Here is a 10,967-nt window from a genome sequence, read left to right as displayed (position 1 = left end):
CCGCAGCTCCCGCTTCCAAGATGGCGGCAGCGGTTCCTGTTCGGCTGTCTGGGTGATGGTGACGACTGGCTGCAGAAGGTCAGGTGTGTGGTCTGGGGCTGGTGGGGTGAGAGGCACGGGAGAAAGGTTCGGGAAATTGGGAAGGTGAGAAGTTTTGGGTAAAGGCTGGAGACAGCCTTGAGCAGGGAGGGGGACGTAAGTGCAAGTATGGACAGAGGCCGGTGGGCTCACATCGCAAGGTAGAGCAAACGGAGGAGGAGATTGGGGTGGGATGAGGGTGCTCCGAAAGAACTGGGCTGTAACCCCCTGCAGAGCGCTGACCACGCCCCTCTAGGTGAGCTAGCCCAGGTACCTCTGACAGGTTCTGCCCAGCCCTCCCTCTCCCTATCTCATTTCACCAATAACCCCTGATCCCCACCTCCGATAGGACCGGGGAAAGGTAGAAAAAGGTAGGGGATGCTACCCCCATCCTATTCCCCGCCGCTCTCCGAGGTTGTTTGCATGCAGCTCCCAGGTGCTCACGCTCCCTGCACCTGCGGAGCTAGCTCCCAGAAACGTGAAGAACGGAGAGGAGCCAGTTTCCTCCGCCTCCCTGGGTTCTCTTGAGGCCACTCCACAGTCCTGTTAAGACTGCCTTCCCCCCTGGCGAAAGTAAGATCTCCAATAGCTTCCCGGTCCCCACTCTCCAAACAGGTTGGTCCTGCTGGGGTGGAGGATGGTTAAGTACAGAGTAAATCTGACACACTAGAGGGTTATGGGGGAGAGGCCAGGGACCTAGCATCTGCTGCTCCACCCCTTTTCTCTCCAACCACTTTCCCTCCCTTCCCCAGCTGGGAAACCGGCTTCACCCTGATCCTCGTCTCTGCCCCTCTGCGGGTGGCTGGCTATCCTTGACCACTTCTGTTTCAGCCGGTCCTAAGATTGCTGTTGGAGTGCTGGATGGAGCCTTTCTCTGTCCTCTGTGACATTTCCAATTTTTTATAATGCCTCACATCTCTGCTCCCCCGGGACCCCGTGGAGTCCCCATGATCCTGAAGAAGACAGCTTGAACCTAGGTGAGTCTATCTCTACCCCCTCTAAAATTGGAAGGGAGGTTCTCCAGAGAATGCTCTGAAATGGCCTTGGGACATGAATGATGTAAGCATTCTTGGGGACTGATAGTAGGTGATAGGAGTGGTTTGAGGGAGGGGTGGAGGAGAGTGAAACTTGGGCTGGAAGTGACAGGTGGTAGGTCTGCTAGTGGTAGCATTCTTTTTTTTTTTTTTAAAGGTAACGTTTTCTTGTTTTTTTGGGTTTTTTTTTAATTTTTATTTTATTTATTATTTATTTTTGGCTGCGTTGGGTCTTCGTTGCTGCATGCGGGCTTTCTCTAGTTGCGGCGAGCGGGGGCTACTCTTCGTTGCAGTGTGCGGGCTTCTCATTGCAGTGGCTTCGCTCATTGTGGAGCACGGGCTCTAGGCGCGTGGGCTTCAGTAGTTGCGGCACGCGGGCTCAGTAGTTGTGGCACACAGGCTTAGTTGCTCCGTGGCATGTGGGATCTTCCCGGACCAGGGATCGAACCCGTGTCCCCTGCATTGGCCGGCGGATTCTTAACCACTGCGCCAGTGGTAGCATTCTATTTCTTTCCATACATCTGTGTGCTCCCTTCTGTGACTTTGTTCTTTTCCTCTTTACCCCTGGCACCACCTTCATCCCTGCCCAATGATCTCTTTCTGCTGGCTTGCTCTCTTCCTGCCTGCCCCAGCACTCTCCTCTCTCCCTCTCCAGACTACACCCCAGGATGCTGCGGAGGCTGCTGGAGCGACCCTGCACTCTGGCCCTGCTTGTGGGCTCCCAGCTGGCTGTCATGATGTACCTGTCACTGGGGGGCTTCCGAAGCCTCAGCGCTCTATTTGGCCGAGAGCAGGAGCCGACATTTGACTACTCTCATCCTCATGATGTCTACAGTAACCTCAGTCACCTGCCTGGGGCCCCTGTTGCCCCAGGGGGCCCCCCAGCTCCTCAAGGTCTGCCCTACTGTCCAGAACGATCTCCTCTCTTAGGTGAGTGCAGAAGGAAGGCAGAAGTGAAGGCAAGGCCAAGGTGTGGGGACAGGGAGCCTTGGACAGGCATAGGATGGCAGGAGTGGGTCTTAGAACAGGAGGGTCATGTAACTGGAAGGGAGGCTGAGGTTGAGATAGAATGGACTCTAAATTTGGAGTTTCGACTGGGCTCTTGGGTTGAGCCACAACCCATTTATGGGCTCTTCTTGCCTCGGGCTAGGACGTGCTTCTTTTGTAGACCACTCCTAGTGTAGTGAGTTAGTTGGAAGTCCATCTGTTCTCTCCATCCCCTAACTGTAAGCTTCTAACCTTGTGAGGCAGGGGAGAGTTATGGAACCCTTAAATAAGAAGGTAGGCTAGGTAAGGAGCCTTCACCTTCCAGACTTTGCAAAGCTGTCCCAGTGATGGGGAACTCAAGGTTTTGTGAGATTTCTGAGCAAGACCTTGGGGGAGCTGAGCCCCAGAATCAGACTGCCAGGGACAGTTCTTCTTGCCCTTCTAATCCCTGACCTTGCCATTCCCTCCCAACAGTGGGTCCCGTGTCCGTGTCCTTTAGCCCAGTGCCGTCACTGGCAGAGATTGTGGAGAGGAATCCCCGGGTGGAACCGGGGGGCCGGTACCGCCCTGCAGGGTGTGAGCCCCGGTCCCGAACAGCCATCATTGTGCCCCATCGCGCCCGGGAGCACCACCTGCGCCTGCTGCTCTACCACCTGCACCCGTTCCTGCAGCGCCAGCAGCTTGCTTATGGCATCTATGTCATCCATCAGGTACCCCCAATTCCCATACCCCTCTGATTTTCTTTCTTATAAGGAAGCCTCAAACAAATTCCACTCCACTCTCATATAATGGATCCCTGAAATAATTTTAAGAGGGTCAGACAAAAAAAAAAAAAAAAAAAAAGAGGGTCAGACTGTTGAATGTGAGAATGCAGGGGGCTTCCCTGGTGGCGCAGTGGTTAAGAATCCGCCTGCCAGTGCAGGGGACACAGGTTCGAGCCCTGTCCGGGAAGATCCCACATGCCACAGAGCAGCTAAGCCCGTGTGCCACAACTACTGAGCCTGCACTCTAGAGCCCACGAGCCACAACTACTGAGCCTGCGCGCCTAGAGCCCGTGCTCCGCAACAAGAGAAGCCACCGCAACAAAGAGTAGCCCCCGCTCGTCGCAACTAGAGAAAGCCTGCATGCAGCAACAAAGACCTAATGCAGCCCCCCCAAAAAAAAAAAAACAATATATATATATACACACACACACACACACACACACATATATATATATAAAAAGAAAGCAGCAGCTGGCACTGCTCTGCCAACGTGTTAGTCCCATACTTCTCCTTAAGGATATTCCCACTGTCCTATAATCTTCCATGATTTTTCCGTTCTTGAATTTGGAAGTGGATAGATTTGGGCTAAAATTCTGGGTTCTGCCACTTGTTCCATATGTGACCTTGAGCAAGATACCCAACCTGCTAAAATGAGGCAAAGAGTGATAACTAATATACCACCTGTTCCACATGGTTTGTTTGTTGTCGGGATTAAATGCTAAATAGCAGCATGTAAGTGTCAGGCACATACTGATGCTCAAAAAATTTTTTGTTGAATGAAAAAACAAAGAAGTTGTCTTTCTCTTCATTTTCCTTGTCCCATATCCCACTTTGATTTCCCTCTTTTCACTTTTATGCTTCTTCTCCATGCTACCTATAGACCTAGTTTGGTCCTCCGCCATTATCTTCCAGGCTGGAAATGGAACATTTAACAGGGCAAAGCTGCTGAATGTTGGGGTGCGGGAGGCCCTGCGTGATGAAGAATGGGACTGCTTGTTCTTGCATGATGTGGACCTCTTGCCGGAGAATGACCACAATCTGTATGTGTGCGACCACCGAGGACCCCGGCATGTTGCTGTTGCCATGAACAAGTTTGGATACAGGTAGAGGGCATGAGAGGGTACTGGAAGCAGGAATTCCACCACCTGGTGGAAGAAGGAGGGATGGCCCCCCCAGAAGACTTGTGGAATCCAAGGATCTTTCTCTCCCCAGCCTCCCGTACCCCCAGTACTTTGGAGGGGTCTCGGCGCTCACTCCCGACCAGTATCTGAAGATGAATGGCTTCCCCAATGAATACTGGGGCTGGGGTGGTGAGGATGATGACATTGCTACCAGGTCAGACTTCCTGCCACCACCTCCCTCCCTGACCCCAGCCTGGATCACTGTCCTCTGAGACCACCCCTAGCCATAGCCCTTTACCACTAATTTTTAGCTCCCTGGTCCTGCACTGTGCCCATTCCTCTCCCTTAGTCTTTTCAGTCCGGTCTACCCAGGTCAGGCTTTGCATGCTGCTCCCCATTCTGTTATCCTTCAGTCTCTTAGATCTGGTTAGTACTGTTCCTGGGAGAGAAGATAAGATCAGTAGGCCATAGTATCACGGGATTCCAGAGCTGGAAAGGGGCCTAGAGACAGTTTAGTCCTGCCTCTGCTAGGGTTGCATCCAAACCACACTTCCTTTCAGGGCTGGGAGAGGAGAGGCTCAGCTCCACATAGCCCAGAACCACTTTTTTTTTTTTTTTTTAAAAAAAAGCCTGTGCCATTGGCATGATGCCAACTTATTTTTAGCATGTGAAACATTTTGACCTTCAGCCTCAGCTGACCCAATTTCCTATCTGTCATTTGACTATTTGGGCTTGATATGCTGGACCCATTGCTTCTTCTCCCCCTTTGTCCTCTGGGATGACATCTCTATGAATTCTTGTCTTCTGTATGTTTGTAAAGCACCCAGCAATTTCTAAATGTATGTATTCTTTCAGTACCTTCCCAGGCTATCTTCACTTCTTGCTTCTGTGTGTCAGAGTGGGAGTTTGTTTCTTTCCAGGTCCTGATGACTTGGTTCCACTCTTTTCTTAATGTGGGTGGGGGGTAGGGGGTGTGGCAGAGCTGAGGCAGCTCAGCTACTCATCTAAATAAGAACTGCTGAGCTTGGGTCTGTGACTCCCAGTCTTGTCCTCCCTTTTTGAGAAAATGGCTCCTCTCCCGGTCCTTTCCAGACTGCAAGGGCAGCTCCTGGGAGCCGTTTAGGAAACAAAGGTGGGAGGTGCAAATCTACCTCTGCCAATTGTTTAAAGCCCCCAGGGTGCCTGGCAGTAGGCCCTGAGGATCTGGATACATCCAAGCTTTTACATTCTCTTCAGCCATTTCCTTCTTTCTGTTTGACTTTCTCTCCCCTTCCAGTACTTGGCACTTTTTTTGCCTAGTTAGTAATAGCTGTTCTTTGTGTAAAGAAACGTGCAATTCCGTCCTCGCTAGCCTTAGCTCTTCTTGCTCACCTGTCAGCAGCTTTCTTCCGCTCTGGACCCTCCACGTTGCCCTCACTTTTCCCATAGGGTACGCCTGGCTGGGATGAAGATCTCTCGGCCCCCCACATCTGTGGGACACTATAAGATGGTGAAGCACCGAGGAGATAAGGGCAACGAGGAAAATCCCCACAGGTAGGATGGGAGGGCCGCCTGGGGATTATTACTGGATCCTCAAGATTCTGCACCCTAGCCAGGCAGTTCCTGAAGCTTCCTAGATTCCTGGCTGTTCCTTTCCAGGTCTTAAGTCTCCAATCTCTAATCCTCAGATTTGACCTCCTGGTCCGAACCCGGAATTCCTGGACTCAAGATGGGATGAACTCACTGACATACCGATTGCTGGCTCGAGAGCTGGGCCCTCTCTATACCAACATCACAGCAGACATTGGAACTGACCCTCGGGGTCCTCAGACTCCCTCTGGTCCCCGTTACCCACCTGGTTCCTCCCAGGCCTTCCGTCAGGAGATGCTGCAGCGCCGGCCCCCAGCCGGGCCCGACCCTCTGCCTGCTGCCAACCACACAGCTCCCCATGGTTCACACTGACTCCTCCTTAATCATGAAACTGAATCCGAAGAGTTGTATTCTCCCCACCCTCAGCTCCTCACTGCTCTTAGAGGGGATGTGGGGAAAATGAACTCTACTGCCGTGCTGGGGGCAGGGGCCTCTCCTCACTGCTGGACTGGAGCTGGGCTCCTCTAGCCCTGGGGGGGTCCCTCTTTCTAGGGTCACCAGCCAGGGCTTATGACTGTGAATCCTTGATGTCATGATTTTCTGTGATGACTCCTAGGTGGCCCCTGCCCACGGGGTAAGAGCAGGGCTGGACCCCAAATCCCTTCCTCTTCCATGGAGAGAAGAGTGATCTGACTTTTCCCGGGACCTCTGTGAATATTTATTCTATTTATGGTTCCCAGGAAGTGTGTTTGAAGGAAGCCCCTCCCAGGGTACTTTCTGCCAGTGTTGGAGTAGCTCCCTCTTCTGGACCTTGCTCAGGGGGCTGGGATTTTGATATATTTTCTAATAAAGGACTTTGTCTTGCCTCTGCTCCTGCTTTCTGTATCCTAAGCACCCTTTACCTACTACCTTTGCTCACCCACCCCACCCACGCCCACAGGAGACAGAACAGCCAGACCAAGCCAAGCTCCAGCAACTTTTATTTTCATGGGTGAGAGAGTCCCTGTCAGCAGAGGCAGGAAGAAGTGAGGTTTGAGGATCAACTGTTAGGTTCTGTGCCCAGGACACGGGCTGCTGCCTGGCGCCCACTCTCTATACAATCATTGACAGCAACCCCCTCGTACGAGGCTCCGGCCAGAGTCAAAGGCAGCTTCTGAGCAGCCAGGAATTGGGTAGCTGACTCTGGGAGGAAAAGATAAAAGGAATGTTACAGCTAGGGGTCTATTTTCATGGCTCTTTCTCAGCCCAGCTGCTTTCCCAACTTACCCAATTTTTGCCAGTGGCCTAAAGTATACTGGGGGATACAGTTCTGGGGAGAGAAGAGGGGATACAGGGAAAGATTATTACTGATGTCCCAGGCCTGGGTAGACAATGACAAATGTACCAGTCCCTGCCTCCAGTGGGTAGCTGAGGAGTGTTTACCTTGTGTAGATGGACCAAGCAGTGACTTGGTGGCTCCTTCAGTCCTAACTGAGTGGCAGCTGCTTTCTCTGCCTCCTTTTGGAACAGCTCCTGAGATAAGACACTGCCCCTGGCTTCTAATGTCTGTAACCAGGAACCTCCCAACATCACCTAAGGAGGGAATACGGCACTGACCAGCCTGGCCTTACTACACTGGGGCACAGAGGAGCCCTTGGGAAACCCCCACTAAGCAAAGCTGCCTTCTCTCACAGTCACTCTGAGGCCAGGGGGGCTCCCATCCTGCTCAGGGAAAGCAACTGAGTCATACACGATTCCCAGGATGCCTGGGTCTTCTGAGGATGGCACCAGATGTCCAAATCCCTGGAGAAAAGGAAGAGACTGGGTCAGGAGGGAAGAGTTCCAGTTGAGCCCACGTCTCCCCTTCTTCTGTGTCACACCTGGACAGGCAGACGAGCTCCTCGGTACTGCAGATTCACCACAGCCACAGACACAGCAGTGATGGTACTCAGAGCACGAGCCAGAGGTGCAGCCTCGGCAGGGAGCAGCTTGCTGAGCACTGGAGGAGAGCAGGCAGAGGCCTGCCTCAGGAGGCATTCACACTACAATTTTACCAACCCTCCTTGGGCTTAGACTCCCACAGGGTTGACCAGTTCAGGGGCATGGCATGCTCCTGTTGGCCCAGAAAGAAGCTACGTTGCCTCAACCTGGTTGGAGAAGGGGAGGGTGACTACCACATTACCTGAAGCTGGAATGGCACTAATAATGTGGTCAGCCTCCAGGTTGCTGTCCCCTAGAGACACCTGAGAGGAAGAAAACATTTAAAAGACACAGAGGTCATGGGAATTTTGCCTTAGTTTCCCAGGCAGGAGAGAGACTGGGTGCTGACTCAGGATGAAGAGACTAAGTCGTCAGCACAAAAATCATCCCCCCATTACTCCAGGAAGCGGGCCAGACAAAAGCCAGTGGGCCACTCTGAAATGTTTAGTGGAGCTCAGTGGTTCTTTCCCCTAGCTGGGAGCCACTTATATATATTCTATCCACAGGTTTGGATCAAACAGGCCTTGGAGGAAGGTCCCCAAATAAGGCCTAGGAATGTGGAGTAGCCCATATTTAAATAGCTTCTAGGACAGCAGAACAAGGAGAAACTCCAGTCCTGCTGGCTAAAGCATTTAGACAAAGTTGGAAACTCTAACAGACAGGTTCATTACACTCCAGGGGGCTCTCCTACCTTCCAGCACCCTTCTGCTTGGAGGCTGAGCCCACAGACTGGCTGGCCTCTGAGAACACTGACACCCCTACTAGTCAGGTGGGTGTTAAGGGCCTGAGGCAATGTCTCCAGCCCTCCACGGAGTGACCACTGGCTCCAGCGCTCAGCCCGAGCCTGGCGAATAAGTGCTGAGTCTGGCTGTGGGCCCTGCCCTGCAGAGGAGGAAGCAGAGAAGAATCATTAAAATAGCACCCCTTGCTTCCAGTCCTTCACTCTGGCAGTCCTTAATATCTTCAACCCTTGAACCAACGCCCCCCTCACCTGCCCCCAGCAGCAGCCCCAGTAATATGGAACGATGGGTTTGCTCAGCTTGGAAGAGACTGGGAAAGCAGGACCTCATGCTGAGCTCACGGCTGTTGCCTGCAAACACTCCACGGCAAAGACTGTCCATGGCTAGAGACGCCACCTTAAGGGTGAGACTGGGATTGAGAGGCCAAGGAATAAGCTGCACTAATTTCCACTGTCCCTGCTTGGCAGAGAACAGGGGTGAGGTGGGGTGGGGTTTGGTTGGAAAGCAGTCTCACTATTACAGAAGGATGGAAAGGAAGTGAAGGCATTCACCCCCAACACTGAGTTTGGGGGGCTACTGGGTATGAAGAGAAGAGGGCGTTTTCAGATGATACAGAAAAGGCCCTACTGGGAGGTGCGAGTACGGGGATCTGCAGCTGGTTTAGGAGGGACGGGATTTGGGGGCTTCTGGGCGGTGTTACCTCAGGACCAAGGCGGCGCTCGGCGAAACTGTGCACAGTCTCATCAGGGTCTTTGCCCCGGGGCGTAGTCAACTCCTTCAGCCCAGCCCAAAACAGAGGTTTGGAGAAGGGAGGTGAAGGGCGGAGTAGCCCCCTGCATGGAGGAAGGCACAGTGAAGAGGGAGCTCTGATTTAACCCCCCAGCTCCAGGGGGTCATTTCCATTCATTTGGCCCCTTTTGCTGGGAGGGCTGACAAACTGGAAGATGAGGAAATGGAAGGGATGTGAGGATGGAGGCAGAGGAGAAGAATGGCAGTAAGGAGGTGGTAGCATTACCTGATGCCAGAGGGCAGGGCGTGCAGGGCGCCACCTACATACAGGAACCTGTTCTGGGCAGCTGCATGGTCTCCCCGGACAGGCAACACTTCTGAGTCCAAGCCAAGCTCGGAAACCTGCTCCACACGTCCTCAGAAAGAGCATAAACTAAGGAAAGGACTGACCACCAAATCTACTTGCTCCCCTTCACTCTATTCTCTAGTGAAGGTCCCTCCACAACCTCTCCTAGGCATTCCACAAGCCCCTCACCATGAGCAGGGTCCGGGCTCCCAGGACTCCCGCCGGCCGAATTCCTCGAGGTCCAAGTTCAAAGACAGCACCATCTGGGCCTCGTACCGAGCGGATCCAGCCTCCCAGGCGCTCGCTGCCCTCCACCAAGACCACCTGGGGACAAGAGGGAGAAACTGCAGCCTATAGCCGCGGCCGCGGCGTAAAGGGTCAGGAGGGGAATGGGGCGGCGCATTCCCTCTTGCTGGAAATGGGAGAGTATTAAAGGAGGCTCCCTCTGGCACGGAGCGGGGGGCACTCACCTTGGGGGGACAAGGGGCCCGGCTCAGGTGGTAACTAGCGGCCAAGCCGCTGATCCCTCCGCCCAGCACGACCACGGTCCGGCCCATGGTGAAGCCTGCGGGTGTGGAGGCGATACGGACAGGCTGACCAGAAGCACCCTGCTCTCCAGAAGACCTGCGGGTTCCGCGTTCCACCCCCGGCCATTCGCTGCTTTAGGGGAAACTAAGGCAGAGCCCGCGGATGGGGTGGTGGAACTGTGAGGTCCCCGCCCAGGGCCTAGGACTCACCCACGAGAGGAACGAGAAAAATGAGGGGAAAGGAGGAGACAGAGGTCTCAACACATCACGCCGCCGGCGTCCCGGGTGCGGGGGCTGGGAGGTGGATAAGGGCCACACCCACGCTATCTGCTAGCGCAGGGCTCTGGGCTCCGACCTGCCGCCTGTCTTCTGAAGCGCTTTCCCTCCCGCCCGCCCCCACTAGGCCTAGAGTTTCAGTCCGCTGCCTCCACCACCCCCCCACCCCAGTTTTTCGGTCTCTCCGACTCTCCGTCCACTCTATTCTCGCGGCACACGCCTGACCTTACCTTCCTGCTCCTGGATTGGTGGGTCCTGAAAGGCCCCGATCACACTCACCAATGACAACACTGAACCGGGAGCGGCTCCTCCTCCCGCAAAGGCGTAGGGTTGGCCCCTGTAGAAGGCTGCTCTGTGGAGCTGGAGGTTAGTTAACCGGTTCGATGCCAGGTTGGAGAGAGCAGCTATATCCATCACTGACTTCCCCTCAAGGCTGGAGCGGCGAGAGCTGCGTGCTGGTTAGCATTCCCCAGCTCGAGCTTCCCAGGCCCAGCTAGGCTGAGAACCCTGGAGGGAGGGCCTCATGAGCTTTGGTTGTAGGGAGAGTAGATAGGGACACTGGAGGCTGGTCCGTGGGGAGGTGGCTCCATAAACAGCTCCTTGATGTTAGCAACAGCCTGGACCTACGGGAGTTAGGGCGGCCCGGCAACGTACCGTGTTTATCAACAGGGGTCCTTGGGCACCTCGCTCTCGAGGGGGCAGCCCCCTACGCCGGCAAAACCCGTCTACCCAGTGCCTGCACTCTAGCTCCAGGCTTCCCTACAGCTTCACGAGTCTCAAGCTCGCCTTCCCTTTTCCTCCCAATATAAACCACCACTGCGTGGTCAAACCTTGGCA

The 10,967-nt window shown here is 54.1% G+C and overlaps 2 protein-coding genes across 5 annotated transcripts; one reads left to right on the top strand and one right to left on the bottom strand.

The window, feature by feature from the left end:
- On the top strand, window positions 1–6,423 carry B4GALT3 (beta-1,4-galactosyltransferase 3). 2 transcript variants are annotated; one of them, XM_059934940.1, is made up of 9 exons: window positions 1–83; window positions 910–1,055; window positions 1,374–1,607; window positions 1,768–2,042; window positions 2,574–2,809; window positions 3,776–3,966; window positions 4,076–4,198; window positions 5,413–5,517; window positions 5,652–6,423. In XM_059934940.1, the coding sequence occupies exons 4-9, from the start codon at window positions 1,781–1,783 to the stop codon at window positions 5,923–5,925; spliced, it is 1,191 nt and encodes a 396-aa protein (XP_059790923.1). In that variant the 5' UTR covers window positions 1–83; window positions 910–1,055; window positions 1,374–1,607; window positions 1,768–1,780; the 3' UTR covers window positions 5,926–6,423. The 2 variants fall into 2 exon arrangements, with proteins under 2 accessions (XP_059790923.1, XP_059790917.1); XM_059934934.1 differs by lacking the exon at window positions 1,374–1,607.
- Window positions 6,424–6,516: 93 nt separating this feature from the next.
- On the bottom strand, window positions 6,517–10,282 carry PPOX (protoporphyrinogen oxidase). Of its 3 annotated transcripts, XM_059934919.1 has the most exons (13): window positions 10,065–10,282; window positions 9,798–9,892; window positions 9,517–9,651; window positions 9,268–9,383; window positions 8,953–9,085; window positions 8,504–8,648; window positions 8,204–8,394; window positions 7,715–7,775; window positions 7,413–7,531; window positions 7,225–7,335; window positions 6,976–7,125; window positions 6,820–6,862; window positions 6,517–6,735 (listed from the first exon to the last, which is right to left on the bottom strand). In XM_059934919.1, the coding sequence occupies exons 2-13, from the start codon at window positions 9,882–9,884 to the stop codon at window positions 6,593–6,595; spliced, it is 1,434 nt and encodes a 477-aa protein (XP_059790902.1). In that variant the 5' UTR covers window positions 9,885–9,892; window positions 10,065–10,282; the 3' UTR covers window positions 6,517–6,592. The 3 variants fall into 3 exon arrangements, with proteins under 3 accessions (XP_059790902.1, XP_059790907.1, XP_059790908.1); XM_059934924.1 differs by lacking the exon at window positions 9,798–9,892 and having other exon boundaries at window positions 10,065–10,281; XM_059934925.1 differs by lacking the exons at window positions 9,268–9,383; window positions 9,517–9,651; window positions 9,798–9,892; window positions 10,065–10,282 and having other exon boundaries at window positions 8,504–8,661; window positions 8,953–9,079.
- Window positions 10,283–10,967: the final 685 nt, after the last annotated feature.

Source organism: Balaenoptera ricei, chromosome 1 (genome assembly GCF_028023285.1).
Source record: "Balaenoptera ricei isolate mBalRic1 chromosome 1, mBalRic1.hap2, whole genome shotgun sequence".
NCBI classification, from domain to species: domain Eukaryota; kingdom Metazoa; phylum Chordata; class Mammalia; order Artiodactyla; family Balaenopteridae; genus Balaenoptera; species Balaenoptera ricei.
Note: the sequence above shows the minus strand (reverse complement) of the source record. Positions and strands in the feature narration are given on the sequence as shown.